This window comes from Myripristis murdjan, chromosome 6, assembly GCF_902150065.1.
Source record: "Myripristis murdjan chromosome 6, fMyrMur1.1, whole genome shotgun sequence".
NCBI classification, from domain to species: Eukaryota; Metazoa; Chordata; class Actinopteri; order Holocentriformes; family Holocentridae; genus Myripristis; species Myripristis murdjan.
The window spans coordinates 7,910,036-7,928,871 of record NC_043985.1 but is presented as its reverse complement, the minus strand read 5'-3'; the positions used below and the strand labels follow the sequence as shown (position 1 = coordinate 7,928,871).

The following is an 18,836-nucleotide window of genomic DNA, read 5'->3' as shown; positions in this document are numbered from 1 at the left end:
ACAAGTAGCAGAGGTGCTTTTAAAGTTGACAAGAGGAGCTCATTTGATTGACTGACGCCAGCTCCTACCAAACCAGATGATAATGTCCTAATCCACCACCTTGTATAACCACCAGCGCATCATTGCTTTCAATCAGGCAAGTGCCAGAAAACTGTTGGTCACACCCAAAACAGAGCCCCAGAGGCTCTGCAGAGGGCTGTGCACCAGCACCGTCCTCTTGGGGCTGCAGAACAGATTTCCAAAAGCAATCGCTCCCTCAGCTTCCAGGCTGAGAGGACGTCGCAGGGAAACTGTCGACTCAGGCCTGGTGTGTGTCTCGTGTCGGTGAAGTCCAGCTCTGATTATCTGCCCACACCTGGCTGGAGCTGATGTGAAACGCTGGGGTAAGGACACGTCAGGCTAGAAAATAATGATTCCTTCAGGCTTGACCAAGTCAGATAGGACTCAGTGGACTGGTTTTATTGGGATTTTCTTTTTTTCTTTTTTTTTAAGATTCCATGGTGCAAAAGGTGTGAGCTGAGATCAGTGTTGACTGTTGTCCTGAGCCCTCTAGTCTAGACCACACATTTATGTTCATTCACGACCTTATTTTCCATGAGGAGACGACACAAACTAAAAATAGATCACAGATAATAACAGCTGTGACAACATGCATGTTTGGTTTTCGCTGATAATAAATGAATGTTATTAGCAGACCGTCAGACGTTCAAAAAAATCCCTCCTCTTGTGCGTCTGTCAAAATATAACCTTGCAGTGTGTCTGTCATTGGTTGAAGTTCAGTGTGCCGCCGTGTCATTGGTTGAATTGGTTGACTAAGAGTTCACTGTGACTGAAACAACACTGGACCCAAAGCTCACTGGCTCGCAGAGATGTTTGGTCACGCTCGGTGCAGCTCCTGTTCCCCTGCTCGTCACACTGGATCACGGAGTGCCTGGAGTTCACACTGAAGGGCCTCTAAAATCATCCATGTGTGCTCGATGAAAAGTCACTGTGTTGATTTCATTTTAACAATCACAAAAATGCATTTGACCAAAATGAGACAAAAACTTCTATAGTTTTAATCAACTAAAATGAGACTAAAACTGACAGTAATTCAGATGACTAAAATGTGACTAAGACAAAATCAAAATCAGCTGCCAATTTTCACACTGTAATGGGAGTAACCTAAAAGTGCTCTAACAAGTTACTTTTAAAGAGTAACTAACTAACTAGTGACTTTGTTTCAGTAATAAATAATAAATTGCCTGTAAATCTGTGGACGACTACCTCAGCTCTCATTTGGATGCTGTGTTTGCAGGGTTTGTCACGGTGTCTGCTGGGATTGGCTGGACTTTTATTATGATGATTCTGTTAACAGTTAATGAATATAAATTACCCAAATTCCCCAACATTTTGCTTCTGAAGAAAAGGCAACACTTTGCTCTCGTTGAGCTAAAAGAAAGCCTTTGTATTGGGGACATGGCCGTAGCTACCATTGAGGACACCGAGGTCATGTCCTCGGTATTTTTTTCGGGTATCATTTTCCATTTTTTCAAGCTAACTTTTATTTTGAAACGTAATTTTTTCCCTATAGGGAAAATAATAATGTTGACTGCATTATCATTCGCCGCTGCAGTAAGTAACGCGGTGTCAATGACGTGAACTAGCCTGTCCCACTCTGACAGCTGAGTGTCAGTACGTCATGTCAGGGCGTGCGGGCGGGCGGGCGCATCGCTGTCAGGAAAGATCATGGGGAAGATACGTAGAGTCAAATACATCTCTGCTCCAAGGCTGAAACAATCGGTCTTATCTTTTGGAATTGGGGCAGCAGATAAATCAGCAAAAGTTAAGGAAGAGAGGAGAGAAGGTGAGGGTTTAGGTAGGACAATATGAGAATGAGGAAAAACAGTCAACACAGGTGCAACAACATTAATTAGGCTAAACAGTCTAACGTTACTGTAGGCTGCACTTGCTAACCGCCACTGAAATCGTAACGGAATCAGTGAAAGAAGATGCAGGCATTCAGCCAGTGGCGGATCACTGCTCTGTGAAACTGGGAAACTCTCATAAAGTTAACGCACTCATCCTCTTTAACTTTACGGCTTATTTAGAAGACACTGTCTGCCACACTTCTGAACTAGCATAACATTAGCAACGCTAACGTTACCCTGAAGCCTTTTCTTCAGTCTGCGTCTAGAAAGTCTACAGCGCCATCTTGTGGTGTAACATAAACACAGCTTCAACTGGATCACATCACACAAACTCACGAAATATGTCAGTTGTTTCAGTATTAGGCTGTTAACGTCAGTTGTTTCAGTCAGTCAACCAATCTTTACTTCAAACTCAAAAGTAGGTCCATATAAAATATAAGTATTAGGCTGTTAACGTTAAGCTAGTTGTTTCAGTATTAGGCTGCTGGCCTGCTATATTGTTATTTGTGGACAAAAGTCAACCATATCCCTCAAACCCAGTTTAGACCTACTGAGAGTTTTCACTGGAAGTTTAAAAGTCAATTAATAACTTTCTTTGACTATTCATTATGTAAATACAATTGTAGCCTACATAGCTGCTGTTTTAAAGCAGTCACGTCAGTATGCAGTTAATACAATATAATAGAATAAAACAAATCTTTATTGTTCACCGAAGGTGGACAATTTTGGCTTACCAATTGCAGAAGAAATCACAATAACAACACATTGGCTTAATATAAGTTGTAAATAACAGCAAAATAAAAAAGTGCCAGACAGTCTGACAATCTGACAGTTGAGCTGTATGATATTAGGATGGATAATTCATATTGTGCTGGACTTAATTTCTTGGCCTAACATATTATTATCATTTTAGTATGGCTCCAACGCTTACACATGTTTTATTTATTCAGCAGAGGAGATAGGAGGAAGAGATGAGGGGGTTCAAGGGACAGAGACAGGAGGAGAAGAGAGAGAGAGAACGGGAGAAGTGGCCAGTCAGAGTCAGCAGGAGGATGTTCAGTCAGGTGAAGGACCTGGGGCATCCTTATCATCAGCCCATGACCCAGCAGACTACAAAGGCCAGAGCCACTATTCTGATGAGGATAAACAGAGCATACTCCAAAACAAATGGAACAGAGCACGATATAAGTATCCCCAAAGCCAATTTGGGAAAAGGCTCCTTAGATACAATGTAGAGTGGGAAAGACAATACCCCTGGTTAAGATACTCTCCATCTGAGGATGCAGCATATTGCTGTGTGTGCATTCTGTTTAACAAACAGAAAGGGTCAAATGCCACATTCCAGAGGGAGGGATTTAGGGACTGGAAGAATGCTGTGGGTGAGAAAAGGGGGATCATATCAAACCATGGAAACACTCCAGGACATAAGGCAGCTTCTGAGCTGGCAGAAAATTTCCTTTGTGTATGTAAAGGACAACAGAAAGACATACATTCTGTAATCAGTAAAACATATTCAGACAAAGTTCAGACCAACCGTAACATTTTGTCATCAATCCTTGACATAATACTGAATCTGGGAAAGAGAAATGTTGCATTGCGTGGCAACTGGGATGAAGAGGCCCACGAGGAGGATGGAAACTTCAAACACTTTGTTAAGTGGAAATCCAAGTTTGATGACACACTGAAATTGCACCTTGAGACCACCGCTCGGAATGCCACATATATGTCACCATCAATTCAAAATGAGTTAATTGCATGCTGTGGGGCAGAGATCCAAGACAAAATAGTTCAGAAAATCAAGAAATCAAAATACTTCTCTGTTTTGGCTGATGAAACAGCAGATGTAGGTGGAACAGAGCAGTTATCCATTTGCATTCGCTATGTATCAGAGGTTTTTGAGATACAAGAGGATTTTCTGGGTTTTTGTCCACTTGACAAGCAAGATGCTGCATCCATCACTCATGCTATCCTATCACAGTTAGAGAAGTGGGGGCTTCCTGTGGCTTTTCTGCGGGGCCAAGGGTACGATGGTGCCAGCACCATGAGCGGTAGATTGGGTGGAGTGCAGCAGAAGATACGGGAGCTTCAACCAAGAGCCCTTTTCACTCACTGCCGTAGCCATGCATTGAACCTTGTAGTGGTCCATGGATGCACAGATGTCCCAATAGTGAGGAACACAATGACAATGATCGAGAAAATAGCTGTTTTCTTCTCAGCATCAGCTACCAAGAAAAACATGCTGCAAGACCATGTTTTACAAGACCAAGGTGAAAGGACCAGAGGAGGAATCCCACTGATGTCAGACACCCGATGGGGGTCCAGAATAAAGACAGTGGGTGCCTTTGTCTCAAAGCTTCGTCCCATTTACACTGCACTGCAAGAAACTGAAAGTGACGGAACACGCCTTCACTCTGAGAAGGCCAGCAGGTTGCGGAACAGCATTGAATCCTTTGACACAATTGTCACCGCAGTAACAATCCACAAAGTTCTTGGATACATACTGCCACTGACAACAAGGCTGCAGTCTCCAGATGTGGATATATTAAGTGCCTATAAAGAGGGAAGAGAAGTGGCTCAAGTCATAGAGAGCCTGCGCAGTGAGGAGAGCTTCAGCACAATCTATCAACAAGCAGTGCAGATGGCCAGCACTATTGATGTTGCCCCTGTGAAGAAAAGAGTAACAGTAAAACAACAACACAGAGGCAATGCACCAGCAGATTCAGTTGCAGAGCATTATAGGCTGAATTTATTTCTTCCTTTCATTGACCATGTGACTGAAGAACTGAGGACCCGGTTTGCTGAATCCAGTGAACCAGCACTGGTTGCAGCCCTTCTTGTGCCCAAAGCTCTGCCACAGCTGACTGAGGAAAAACAGAATCTTCTCCTGTCATGGTACAAAGAGGACCTGCCTCAACCTGATGCTGCAGAGCAGGAAATACACAGATGGAAGCATCATTTCAAGAAGTACACTGGACCTCTTCCAGAAACAGCAAAGGAAACATTGCAGAATATTGACATGGGCTTTTACCCCAACATCCAGTGCATCCTTTGCATTTATCTCACACTGCCAGTCACCACTTGCTCTTGTGAAAGGTCTTTTTCAGCTCTACGTCGACTCAAAACCTGGCTTCGATCTAGCATGGGGAACGAGAGGCTGTCTGGTCTGGCTCTCATACATGTCCATAGAACCATGGCAGTAGATCCCATGAAAGTCCTCCAGAGGTGGGATGCTTCTGGCCACAGAAGAATAGTCACTTGTTTTGATAAAAGGTAAGACCACTTGTAACCTAAAGGTATTACTGTACTTATTATGACATAAATTCACTGCACTAAGGACATAATTGACAAAGTGCGAAGTAAATTGATAATGGTAATATGTTTATGTCTATTGTCTGTGCAATATTTATTTATTTTTTATGTCATTGCAGTTAGTGGAGTCTCTCACACTTGAAGCCCAGGGGATAAAAGAAAAGGATCTCCACATCTGGATTACAGGCCAGCTGTTCCACCATTATCAACAAACAACATGGACAATTAAACTAACTCTCGCACTGATCTGTTTTTTATTTATTTCTTTATTTTTGACCTTGGGGTGGGTCAGGGTGGTGGTTCAGGGGGTTGAGTTGGGGTTGACCTCGGTATTTGAAAAATCCTGGCTACGGCCTTGATTGGGGAGGTTTTACTTTTAGTCTCAGTTTGATTTTTGCACAATTTAAAAATACTTAAAATAACAAGGAGAGCAAATAATACACAGACCAAGGACAGGCAGAAAAGTGAGTGGGCTGAATGGAAGCCTCCACCAAACTAAAATTAAAAATTTCATAATATTACATAGAATTAGAACACAAGAAATAATGTGACTGCATAACAGTGATGACAAACTAAGAATAACAAAAATATAATAACAACAACAGTAATAATATCAAAATAAAAGCAGAAAACGTGAGTGAAATGTATGACTGTGACGAATGCCTGCATGTGTGTGATTGTGGGTGTATGTGTGAGTGTGAATGTGTGTGTTTTAGTGAGGGGGATATTGTTTCATACAACTGTATTGACAGCCATGCTAGCATAATAATACTAATACATGAAGCATGGACAATACAGGGAAACAGAATGCTACAAAAAATTGGGGGGAAAAATTCCCCTCAAGTCTGACCTCCTCAGGCTTCTTTAGTTGAGGATTATTATTATGACCATTTTTATTTTTTTCTTTTATCCCAAACAGTCTCTGCAGTGAGGTGCTGTGAGGCTGATAATGGCTTTCTCTCCGGCTAATTGTCTCAGCAGCGAGCGTGAGCGCCCGTGTTGCGTCCGTGCACGTTATCCTTAATGGACCTCTGTTACCGTGGTCCTGAAAGCTCCCACCCAAGACACACATCGACCCGACAGGCCGTGAGCAGCCGGCCCCTCTGCACGAGTGGATCTCACCGCCATCGTGGCCCCAGTGGTCCATGTTGTTGTAAGCCACATCAGATGCTGCGTCCAGCCGCGCCGCGTCCCGGCTCAGGAGCTGAAAGAGGGCCAAGAGGCCAACACGGCTGCCGATGTGTCGCCCTCTGCCGTTACGGCGCCAAACGCCGACCTTAAGCGAACCCGGTTTGATGGAATCACGAGTCGTGCACTGCATTAAAGCTAATGTCAAGTGTGTGTTTGCCTTGTTGTTCGGTGGCTCCCCCGGCAGGGCAGGATGAGGCTATTTGAGAGGAGGGTCTGTTGGTTCTGAACAGTTGAAGAGCAGTGAAAGGTTACCCAGAATGCCATGCCAGCATATTGACATTTCTTTTCCATGCACTCCCATTGCCAAAGGAGTATTTCAAGCCAGACTCCTAAAATCAAACATCATGAACACACACACACACACACACACACACACACACACACACACACGGTGCCTATTCATGAATCATTTCAAACAGCCTGTGTGTGAATGTTAAAGCATCAAGGATGATGGAGAGGTAAAAAGCCAATATTTCCATTTTTGCCGCAATCGCAAACCGAGGCACAAAAGACCTTACTGCAGCTGGAGAGTGATGTAAATCAGCCGTGTTATTTTGACGGAATCAGTCCTGCACATCTGTCTCGAGGGCGTAGCACTTACTCTAACTAATTCATCACACGTCGAGTTCAACCCAAGGCTTAAGTTGGAAAACAAGCAACTTTGTTCTATTTACATCTGCCGCCCACTAAAGGCAACGGCAGCCGAGGAGACGATCAGGGATTTAAATGTGCCGGCGAAATCCTGCCCTCTTTGTCTCTGTGTTAATGCACTTAAATCATTCACACACACATACACCGAAGTGGACAGACACTTGCACACACACACACACACATTGCCCCAGGCATAGCACACACATGCACACACACTGCAGCTACTTCATATTGTTAGCCTTGAAAATACCTGCTCTGTCATGTTTGCAGGTCAAGAGTTGAAGCAGACCCTTTTTGATCCCAAGCGAGAGGGTTTTATTTAAAGAGAAGATTACAGAAAAGAACAAAGGGAGGAAGTGCTGAGCTACAGAAGGGCTTGAAAAGATGGAGAGAAGCTGTTATTCTCCCTGTCCCCCTCTCTGTTTCACCGTTTCTTTCTCTATCTCCTCTCCACACTCCCCTGTTTATCTGCCTTCTCTTTTTGTCCACCCCATCCTGTTGTAATCTCCCCTCTCTCTCTTTACGTTTCTCCTTCTGTGCATTTTTTCCCCACCTCCCTCCATCTCAGCCTCTATCTTTCCCCGCACACCCACGCGCTCAGACAAAGATTGTTATACTCGAAGAATAGCTCCTTATACTCTAACCCTGTGTTGTAAATCCTTTTCAGAAAACGCGGAGATATTTCTGAGGGAAGCGTGAATCATCTCCGAATTTGGCTTGAGTTTCTGCTTTCGCCCGGGCACGGGGCCAAGCGCTGCAGTTTACTGTTGTTCTGCTGTAGCTTTTCTTGCCCGTCTTTGGGATGGGAGAGGGAGGCAGGCCGGCCGACAGGAGAGATTATAGCGCGCACGCAGGGAAAAAAAAGCACAGGAGTGGAATGGAGAGGACAGACGTTTTTTTTTCCCTCGGATCAGCAGGCTCCAGCGGCTGTTTGGTCACCACAGCCAACTCTTGAGTATTTTGTGCCGCAGCAGCATCGTGGAAGTGTGTGAAAGTCAGAAAGTTGAGGCGTTACGGTGGGAAGAGGCATCGCTCGCCTGAACATCACAGTGCCAGTTGTTTGGAGCCTTCTAACGGCGGCTTGATGCTCTGTCCGTGCTCATTTGTGTAGTTCAATACCAGCTGTCTTAGGTGAGCGGATGGAAATGACTATATTGTGCACACGAGCGGAAAGCACGCCAGACGAATGCACACTTGTCTCATTTTGCCATCCAAACCACATATTTCTGGATCACCGGTGAACCAAATCTTGACATTTATTTTGTGTTTTTGTTGGCCTGTCATGGTGCTCGCTGGGCCCGTGTTGACTGTGACATGCTCCACGGTTTGTGCTGTCAACAAACCGCAAAGTGGTAAAAATAACCGCCACTCCAGCTGGCTTTCTCAGTGTGTTTCCATGCAAATTCGTTAAAGCAGACTCGGTCCTAGTAAGGATTTAATCCCCCATTTAGAGGATGCAGGTTTGATTGGCATACACCTGGCAGCATCTATAAAAATCTGCATTTTCACTGTGTACTTTATGTCCTTGTGGTTATGTGTGTGTGTGTGTGTGTGCGTGTATGCAAGGTGTGGCAGTGTGGGGGGAGCGTGGAGGTCCTGCCCTGCTCCAGGATCGCCCACATCGAGCGAGCCCACAAGCCCTACACCGAGAACCTGACCGCCCATGTGCGCCGCAACGCTCTGCGGGTGGCCGAGGTCTGGATGGACCAGTACAAGAGCCACGTCTACATGGCCTGGAACGTCCCCCAGCAGGTACACACAGCATGCATGTGTGTGTTGGAGTGTGTGTGCATGCTCATCTGTGGATAGAGGGCTTGCAGGTGGATTTGTGACGTGAATTGATACGAGTCTTTGCCACGTCAGAGAGGCCATACATGCCGTCTTTCATGATACAGTACGACATCTGCAGGCGGTTGTGGAATAAAGGTGAAGCAACTAACACCATGATGAGCGTGGAGGAATTTAGGTCGCAGTATTCTTGGAAAGACACGATGAAACGATTAACAGAAGGTTTGGGGGCAGTGGAATAGAGAATGAGGACAAGCACAGTGTTTACTTCTGTCACAATCAGTTCTAATTCACATTCACTGAACTGATTCTCAAAGACATGGAAAAAAAAAATATGTTGTCGGTTCAATATTGACCATGATTTTAGCCTACTTTACATTTACAGGGCAGTTCCATAGACTGTCATTTTGTATGGGACAGCTGGTGAAGCTAAATCAAAGTATTCAGTTATTTAATGCCTGCATTCTTGACAGACGGTCATATGTGCAGCACAAGACATGACAATAAAACTCTTGACGAGGAAATACAACAGAATCTGGACAAAAAAGAGGAGCAGTTTTGCTTTGTTGAGCTTTTTCAGCATATTCATGCAGCATCAGATGTTGTGCTCTTTCATTAATGATTATTTAAAGAGTAACCAAATCTCTGTGAAGCCTGACCTGAAAGTAGGGCACCGGGTCTTTGAAAGAGCTCAGACTCTTCTCATGAAGTCGCTGTGTCTTGCACGACGCCTGTCTGCCCCAAAAGTCATATTTCTTGCCAAGTATGCCGCTCCCTTTAATGTCACGGGGCTGTTCCGCAAATATTAGCTCTTGAAACATATCATAAGTTGAAAGCCATGCGACTGGCATTGACAAACCTCACACGCTGGAGGTTCGTCAGCCATGACAAAGTCAGGCTGAATGTGTGACAAGAGATAACATAAAGAGATATCCAAACTATTAAAGTGATGTGGGTCATTTCAATAATGTGCAGAGTAAAAGCAAATAGTCGGTTGATTTCTTTCCAAATCTAAGTTACTGTGACACAATAAACCTTCTTGCTTTGAGCTGGCAAACCAACAACACAGCAGTGATTAGCAGACCAGATTCAAGATTCAAAAAACTTGATTTGCCATTTGTGCATACACACATAGGAACTCTTGTGCGGTCATTCAAAGAGTCAAAAGATACAAGAAAGACACATAAATACTTCTATAAAAATAAAGTGCAATATAATAATACACTAAATAAATAAATACATATATAATACAATGACAACATATAATACAATATAACAACAATATAATACAATGGGTTATGTTGCACTATGCCCGTTTCCTAGTTACCATGGTAACTAGGAAACTGACATTATCTAAATACAAAATTGTTCAACGTCCTTTGTCAATGGCAAAATGATCTGCTCATATTTGATAACAGAAATGAAAATCAACCATGTTTGTTAAGTTCTGCTGAGATAACCGAAACACAACCACCTACTGACAGCCGGTGTGGCCCAACAGATTAGTACCTCCACACAGTGTGTTTTGTGTCATCTGAAAGCGTTCTGTATGTTGAGGTATGTACTTTGCCCATCTCTCTGTAATCTCAATTTTTCTGATTTTCTCTATCTTCCTCTGTACGAGTTTTTTTTTTTTCCCCTGCTGAACGTCCTCTCTTTTCTCCCACTAATTGCTCTCTGAAAATCCCTTCTACCTCCTCCTGAGCTCTTATTCTTCACTCCGGTGCCGTTTTTCCATGCACGTGTGCTGGCCTGGCTTGACTCAGTTTGACTTAGCACATCCACCCGGTGTGGCTGGGATTTTGTGTTTCCATTATATTACCAGCATCCCACACAAGTGCTTTATTTAAATAAATAAATAAATAAATAAATAAATAAAATCAACAAGACAAACTCCGAATGGCTGCTTCAAATGAACAATGTTGTATAACTGAGCAATTCACTGAAAAAAAAATATCATTTTTTACTTGGATAGATTATCACCCATAATACAACTTTCACAAGTGTTGCTGCAGGCCACTTGAGGGCGACGCTGGTGCGCTTTGGCCTCGCTCTTCAGGTGGTCCAGCTCCAGCACGGCTCAGCACGGTCGTGGAAATGCAAATGAGTGCAGCACAGTTCAACTCGGTACAGCCAAAAGAGCCAGTGGAAAAACAGCATTAGATGGTCACTCTGTGGGTGCAGAAATATTGAAAGGGCACCAAGTCCTCACCCCTTTCTTGGCTTTCTTGCAATTCGGTGATTAGGGAGCTAAATCTTATTTTACTGCAGCACTAATTGTGAGCTGCGATGGGTAAGTGCATCAGTTAAATGCCTGAAATATTACTACAATGTGCAAAATGGCTTTGTGTGACCTCCTCCAGAATTCAGGTGTGGACATTGGGGACATTTCGGAGAGGAAGGCCCTGAGATCCAGACTCCACTGCCGGCCGTTCAGCTGGTTCCTGACCAACATCTACCCGGAGCTGCGGTCCTACAGTGACACAATCGCTTACGGAGTGGTGAGTTTCATTTGTTCCCTGATTCTTAGGGTTTTCCAGACTTTTCTAAGATGGAACCATGAAATAAGAACATTCATCCATTCATCCGTTGTTGCCCTGGAAGCCAGGCTTATTGAAACATACTGCGACTCCTACCCTCTGGTGGCCCGCAGCAACAAGCCGGCAAATCTGGGTCCCAACCAAGTTTTGGAAGCTCTCCTCTCCTCCGTTCAATCCCTGTTCAGTGTTTCCAATCCAGAAACTACTCAAAGCAGAACATGAAGTATTCAGGAGTATTTGAATTCATTATGAAATATGAACAAGGCACTCCTTCTGCTTCATCCAAAATTAAAATGTCTTTATTGTGGTGGCTTGCCAACAAGGAGTTTTTAAAACATATTTTTTTGGTCTCTGTTGCCTTGTCACATTTCAGCCAGAGGGCTGAGCGTATCGGATCTTGAAAAAGCCTCGACGCTGCGGAACCACAATTAAGGTATTTTCATTTTGATAAAGGAACAAAAGCGTTTTGGTTTCTCCTGCCATCATAATTCAAAGTGTCATAATTTCACAGCTCCTCATGCTGGCACGTTCTAATCTAAAGCCTGTTAGAGTTGGTTTCTTTACGCCGGCCGCTTGCCAATTCACTTGGGAGATTAAGTCATTATGGGCTGTTTCTTGTTGAAGTGTTATTCTTTCTGTGAGTTTAGAGTGACTGCAGTTTACTCTCAGTCATTCTTGGTCCTCTGATGAAAGTGTATAGAACTCAACTGTTTCATTGATCAATCAGTCAGTCGTTTGGTCCATAAAATGGTGAAAAATGTCAATCAAATTTCTCACAATTTCTCTTTCTGCCATCCTCACGTCGCGTTTTGTCTGAACCAAGAGTCCACAACCCAAAGATACTCAGTTTACTGCCAAAGACGACTAAAGACACCAGAAAATAATGACATTTGAGAAGCTGTGAATGGCTCAAAACAATGTATCATTATCAGAATAGTTGGCGATTAATTTAATAGTCGTCAATAATCGATTATTCGACTGAATGACGCGTCTCTAATGAACACCCTCTCTTGAGTAAACTGCTCCTGGAAACCGTAACTTTCCTAACTTTTCCGAGCGGTAACACCTTAACTTTTCCATTAACACTGCAGCTAATTGTATGCACAGCGTGTGATATAAGCCGCTCTAATGAAAGGGCTCACTTCAAATCACTTCAGCAGTGTATTGAAAGGGTGAACCTCTTTACGCCACTTAATTTCAGCATGGCTATTCCTCTCTTCGACTAATGACTGTAGGAGGATTTTGCATAATTGAAAAATGACAGTAATCTGTTGAAGGCAGAGCAGAATTAGCCCACCGCTTCGACTGCTCTTAGTGATAGAGGGGGAGAAAAATGAGTATCTTTTTCTTTTTTTTTTTTTTTCTGAGCCGGGCTTCTCGTCAGAGGTTTCTCCAAATCCCTGTACTAATAATTTATTGATTTCATTTTTGGATTTTTTCCTCAGTTTAACCTATTGAGCTTAGTCTGAGTGCAGGTAAGAAAGTCATCTGTCTTGTGGAGGCCTGGCTGCACTACAGTGTGTTGAGAGTGTGGAAATAATCATCACTCAGACCATATTTGCTACAGGTTGAAGATGCTTTATTCTGCATTATATCGACTGTGTTGACTCTCTGCATGAATTCAGCTCTGTCATCAAAGTGCAAGGTAAAAGATAGCGAATTGAGTGAAAATAGGCCGGTTCGGCTGTACCCAGATATTAGCAACAGCAGGTGAGTCTCTCGCTCTGAAAAGCCCCTGTACGCCACCTCTTGTGTTTGTTGTTCGATAAACACTTCAATCACAGAGCGAGCTGGATGAAGTCATTTGTTGACATTACTGAGCATGTGTGGGGGCGCAGCTCCGAGCGAGATGAAAGCATCGCCACCGCGCCATCTGAGAGATGCAGATATGAAGTTTACATATTTGACAAAAACAAACTCGAAGTCGGAGGAGATAGCGGTTTGGAGCGAGCACAACAAGTGTTGTGGTGTGATGCCATCTGTGGATGTTGTTTATTCCCTGATCTGTGATTTAACATGAAACAAAAGCTGAAGGAATGCACTGCGCATGCAGGGTAAATATTGGAACAAGAAGAGAGGCAAATTTGCTTTTTTAAGCTGTTTCAATTAAACACTCATGTCGCATTAGATGTTACGTTTCATCAGGTATTATTTAAAGAGGAACTAAATCAAAACCCCAAATCTCTGTGAAGCCTGACCTGAAAGTAGGGCGCCTGGTCTTTGGTGGCAGGTGATTCACTTTAGAGCTCAGGCTTCACACAGATTTTGGTTCTTCACTGTATTTTAAGCAGCCGCAGTAAATTTTAGTGGTGGAAATACGTTTTTGTCACTCTAAAACCAACCCTGAATTTGTGTTTGGGCTCATAGATAGATAGATCATAACGCCGACTATTTTGAGTAATTTGTGGTAGAGTCAACGTGCCTTGTACAGTTGCTGCAAAGACAGAATAACACTATTTATCAAGTCTTTGTTGTCATTATTTTTTTATTTCCAAATGTCCTGCATTTTTGGGAATACAGTATAAAATTTCAAACCTCCAGAATTTGTTGTTGGTATGAAACTTCCATGCAGAACATGCTTTGTCTGGTAGAGAACTAGCACAGATATGATTTATTCAGATGTTTTTCACTGGTGCAGTTGTTCCACACCTTCGTTATGACTGCAGCTTCACAGTCGTGACATCGGATCACATGTCCTGTCTTTTAGATTGTGACACAGCACGTTTGTGCTCACAACATTCCTGATGTCGTTCATGGTGGTAAACAGTGATGTTCATGTTAAAGTGGCAGCACAGGGAGGGGGCATCCCAGTGCAGCACAGACCATTAAGGCCCAGTCCTTGTTATGGTTTGGGTTTGATTCCAGCCTGGGCCATCGGCTGCACGTCATCCGTTCTCTCTGCACTGTCTTTCATGCCTCTTTCTACTGTAATTGTCTAATAAAGACAAAAACACAAACACACACACACACACACACACACACACACACACACACACACACATTAATACCCCTGTAGGTGTTAACAAAGTATCAGAATATTTGGGATTACTGTGCATGTATAAGAAGTGTGAGCAGAGCATGTAGGTAAGTTACTGTAAAATGAAAAGCTCAGTCGTCAGCTGTGCAACCAGATTATGCCGAAACGCCTCCACAAGACTATATTTGATACGACTACAGAGGAGCGAAGGGAAGGAGTGTGGGCTGTGTGTGGACTTAGGGAGTAGTTGGAAAGGAGCTGGTGATCAAGCTAAAGTGGGAGTGGGATGACTGGATGAGACCAGCCTTCCTGCTGGGGGAGAGAAACACCTCAGAGAGGATGTCAGAGTACAGTCAGAGGATATGAGGCTCTCCTCCTGAAGATTCATCATGAGCTCCAAACGTTGCGCCTCGAGGGTTTTTGTTTAAGTTTAGAGTCAGAAGGGATGTTGGCAATAACCTTTTCCACTCATTTTCCAAAAAAAAAAAAATGTTTGTATCTTACAAACTTTTATTTAGTTTGCGGCTTCTGCATTCACACTGGGAGCGCGGAGTCTGAATGGAAAAACAGGCATTTCTATTCAAATCTGTTGAAATGTCAGTTGAATGGCACACTTAAAAACGGCTGCCCCTGAATGAATGTTTATTATGCCATGGAAATAAGTCAAGGTGCACTTCATGAGACGCAAAAGCTGAACTCTGAGCTTGGCAAAGGCTCAACATTCTTCAGGCACTTATTCCGGCGTAGAGTCACAAAAAATGAGTTGAACAAACTGGAGACTGCAAGACAGTTTGAACAGGTTTTAGCAGTAACACTGTCTGGGCTGTAAGCAGTCGACCCCTCACACTGATTTATGTTGCTCCACCAGTTTTTGTTTGGGGAACTATACTTTTTGGCGGAGCATTACAGATGATAATCACGGCTTTATTTCAATGTTTTATTTGAGCTAGAAACAATAATGTCGCTAGAAAATCATAAATGTTGTATTAAAGATCATCCACTGTGACCAAATTATAGCAGTGATGTTATTTACTATTTACTGTAACCCACAGGCCTGTATAGATGTGAGTGCTTCACCAGCTCACACTACAGGAGGACAGCAACATCTGTTCAGACTGGAGTTGGGACATCAAATATGTTGGACTAATGGGAACTTCCTGAACTGGATCAGATGTCACATTTAGGATGTTCTCACATCTGCAGTTTGCTTGTTTTGGTCCAGTTCAGGTGTGATGCTGCTTTGTTGCTTTGCTATTTTGGTCTGGTCAGTGTTCAAACAGCTTCTGCGGCAAGGAATCTCACATTTGAAGACAGAAGACACGTGGTTGAACAGCTTGTTGATCTGTTGGACAGATATGTTATGAAGCAAACTGGCGGCCGGGTTCCGGAAGTAAATTTCTGATTCATTTCTCCCACAGACTTTTGGAAAAATCAGTATTGCAAGAATGTTATGGTTTAAATGGCGCCAATGAGATGGATAATGACAGAAAAACCGACCCATCCCTAACGCTTGCCCCTACTGACACTCCTCTTCATCCCTAAAGAAACACAAAATACCTGACTGGCAATCCTGCTAGTGACAGCAAACGAAAGACAGTCAACATCACTTCCGTCACCCTGTAAAAGCAGTCCGACTGGGAGAACTTTTTTCAAGAATAATGTAGTGCCTCTGCACAGGTGTCGGTGATAAAGTCGACCTCTTAAAAATAAAGTTGAAATCAGAGTAAATGCTGACCAGTGGAGGAGCATATACCATCATATAACAATCTCACAGCTGATGTCGAGTGCACCTTAAATTGTTGATATTTTATGAGCAGTTATTCCATTGGCTATGGCAAATATTAATGGGAATTTTACTTCAAACCCTATGCGCCACCTCGATAACAGAGCATAACAATGGAGCAACAACGGCCCAACACAGGTCCCTCTATTTTCATGTGTTTCCACAAGCAATCGTGAAATGATGTCGTCAGTGCATGTTTCTAGAGGATCCTTCACTTCGTTGATATTACACATTTTTCCTGCCTCATTTTGGGCTCGTCAGGCAGACTGTGGTTCAAGTGTTTGGTCCAAATGAACAGAGGTAACAGCAGAAATGTGGTCTGATTTAAACAGATGCAGCGGGGCAGGTGAGAGCGCCCTCTATCTGTCACAAACTGAAAGATCAGGGCGGACTGTCCCTACCCAGCTCAGCCTCGCCATGATCTTGAAAATTAGTTGTGATGGAAAAATGATAGCTACTGTCCAGTCAGTCACCCTGTAAGTGTATTTTGCCCCGAGCCCTTTTGTTTCATGAAGGAGATTACCACAATACACCACACACACACACACCATTTCAGTCTAACTCTATGATGAGGAACTAGCACACTATCCTCGGTGCAACATTTGCTTTCTTTTTCTATCCCAAATTTTCTATTCAACACAAGCGGCGCTCCTGACATCTGACCTTCTCTTCAAACCGCCTGAGTCAACGCGCAGACACAGACATTGATGGAAAAGGCTCAGCCTTGGGCGAGACAGATACCAGACTGTTGTGTGCCACAGCGTTCTCAAACCAGAGCCCCAGTTTCCTTCCTCTGTCGGTGTTCTTCAATAACAGAATTTATTTTGGAGTGAAAAGGTTTCTGTGAGCCGATGCTTTCTCTCTCTCCATGGTAGAAGCAACTCCTTTTGTTTGCATTTGGCGTCATGGTGCGGGTTTTTGAAGAGAAACCACTGGAACACTGTTCATTTTCCAGTATCCTCACTGCAAACATGCTAACACCTGACTTCCAACATCACCTGTCCACAAAATATGCATTCACAATGTTTTTTTGTACATGCAATTTCTTGAAAAACCTGGTGAAAAACATGCCAGAAATTTAGAGAATCTTGCTCTTCTTGTGTTAATTTGCATTTGCTATAGCCTGTAATTTTTCAGTGGGATCACAGCCAAATCAGGGAATCAAGGAATGACAAGTGTTCCAAAATCTACAGATGCTGTTCCGTGGTGAGATATTGCCGCGCGGCTGCCAGGAAAGACTTAATGTGCATGGCGGAGGAGTTTAGTCTTAAGTGTTTGTCTGACTTCTTCCCAGCAAGCAGTAATTAGCCTACAGTGGTTCCATTTGTCTCAGATTTAGCCACACAGCTAGGCCAGCGTAGTGCACCACTCCATCATCGTGCACTAATGAATAGGATGCAGACGGAGAGAGAGGGGTGGCTGCTTTAAGATGTGACACGCAGAAACAAATTTTCAAAGGTGTACGCAACCAAAACCCATAAAGAAAATGAAGCCTGATAAATTTGTAATTGGCTCGGAGAAATCCAAACAGACCATAAAATTAGCTGCTACAGGCCTGGAGAAAGAAATGATAATCCAGCAGAATGCCTTAATTGTCTCAGTAGAACACTTAACAAAATGCCACACGGAAACCAACTGAGACAGGTTGTCACAGAAATTCATAAGAATGACTCGAGCAGATTTGTTCACGCTGCAGTCAGAACGGGCCTGAAGTCAGGAGGAATTTCCTTCATCAGCAGCTCTTTTCAAACCCTGGAATTCACCTGGAGTTTTGCTATCACAAGAAACAACATGACATTTTAGTTTCACTTTAGTCTCCCCCCTCTCTGTTTCCGTCTTTCCTCCTCCAGCTGAAGAACAGCCTGAGAGATGACCTGTGCTTGGACCAGGGACCGGACACGGACAACGCTCCCATCATGTATCTCTGTCATGGCATGACGCCTCAGGTTAGTGGGCCGTTCTGTTCTATTCTATTCTATTCTATTCTATTCTGCTGAAAACTCAGGGGGTTTTTGAAAAGGTTGTTTCTGGTGGTAATTTAGATTCCCCCATTGTTATTTCAAATGAAAGCATGGGAGCACGCAGCCACTGCAGAAAGTTAAATTGTATAAATGCACGAGTTGTGTCTCTGTGCTCTCCTGCTCCTGGTTTTAAACATCCACCCACCAAAAAGTTACTTGTCATGAATCTAGCCCAGCACTTTCAGCGAAAAATGACAGCTCTCACACCGAATGTTAACTAAAATGGCCAAGTTTTTGTTAACAAGGATATATGTTAGACATACCTTTCTGCTTTAACGGTGCACTAAGTAATCTACGACCACTACAACAACACTCTCAGTCAAGTAAGATTTCTAATTAGAGCACAGAGGTAATTTGTCACCATGCAAAATACTGCATTCATAACACTATTGATTTGTCATTTGTTTTTGTGGCCGGTGCACCAGGCTGAAACGTCTGAAAAGAGTCCTCGGTATTAATCAAGCAGATATATCATGGCTAGTTAGTGCAATGGGGCGGCATGAATCTTACTCATTGCACTGAAAAATAACTTCCAACCACCGAGGGAGCGCGTCTGTGTACTTGTAGTGTTTGCTTTGGAGCGTTGTGTAGCTTGACAAATAAAAAATTCATATTTGACTGTCTGCACTGCTCATATCCCCTCTGCCGTAAAGAGGTTTGCATAAT

The 18,836-nt window shown here is 43.4% G+C and overlaps 1 protein-coding gene across 2 annotated transcripts in view; it reads left to right on the top strand.

Annotated features, from left to right (window-relative positions):
* The window catches only part of LOC115360447 (polypeptide N-acetylgalactosaminyltransferase 18-like), a 135,282-nt gene that overhangs the window by 94,829 nt on the left and 21,617 nt on the right, over positions 1 to 18,836 (top strand). Inside the window, exons 7-9 of one of the 2 annotated variants that reach the window (XM_030053368.1) lie at positions 8,628 to 8,813; positions 11,213 to 11,350; positions 18,000 to 18,095. In XM_030053368.1, the coding sequence (XP_029909228.1) occupies positions 8,628 to 8,813; positions 11,213 to 11,350; positions 18,000 to 18,095 (420 nt within the window). The remainder of the gene's footprint in view (positions 1 to 8,627; positions 8,814 to 11,212; positions 11,351 to 17,999; positions 18,096 to 18,836) is intronic. The other variant, XM_030053367.1, reaches the window with a different exon arrangement.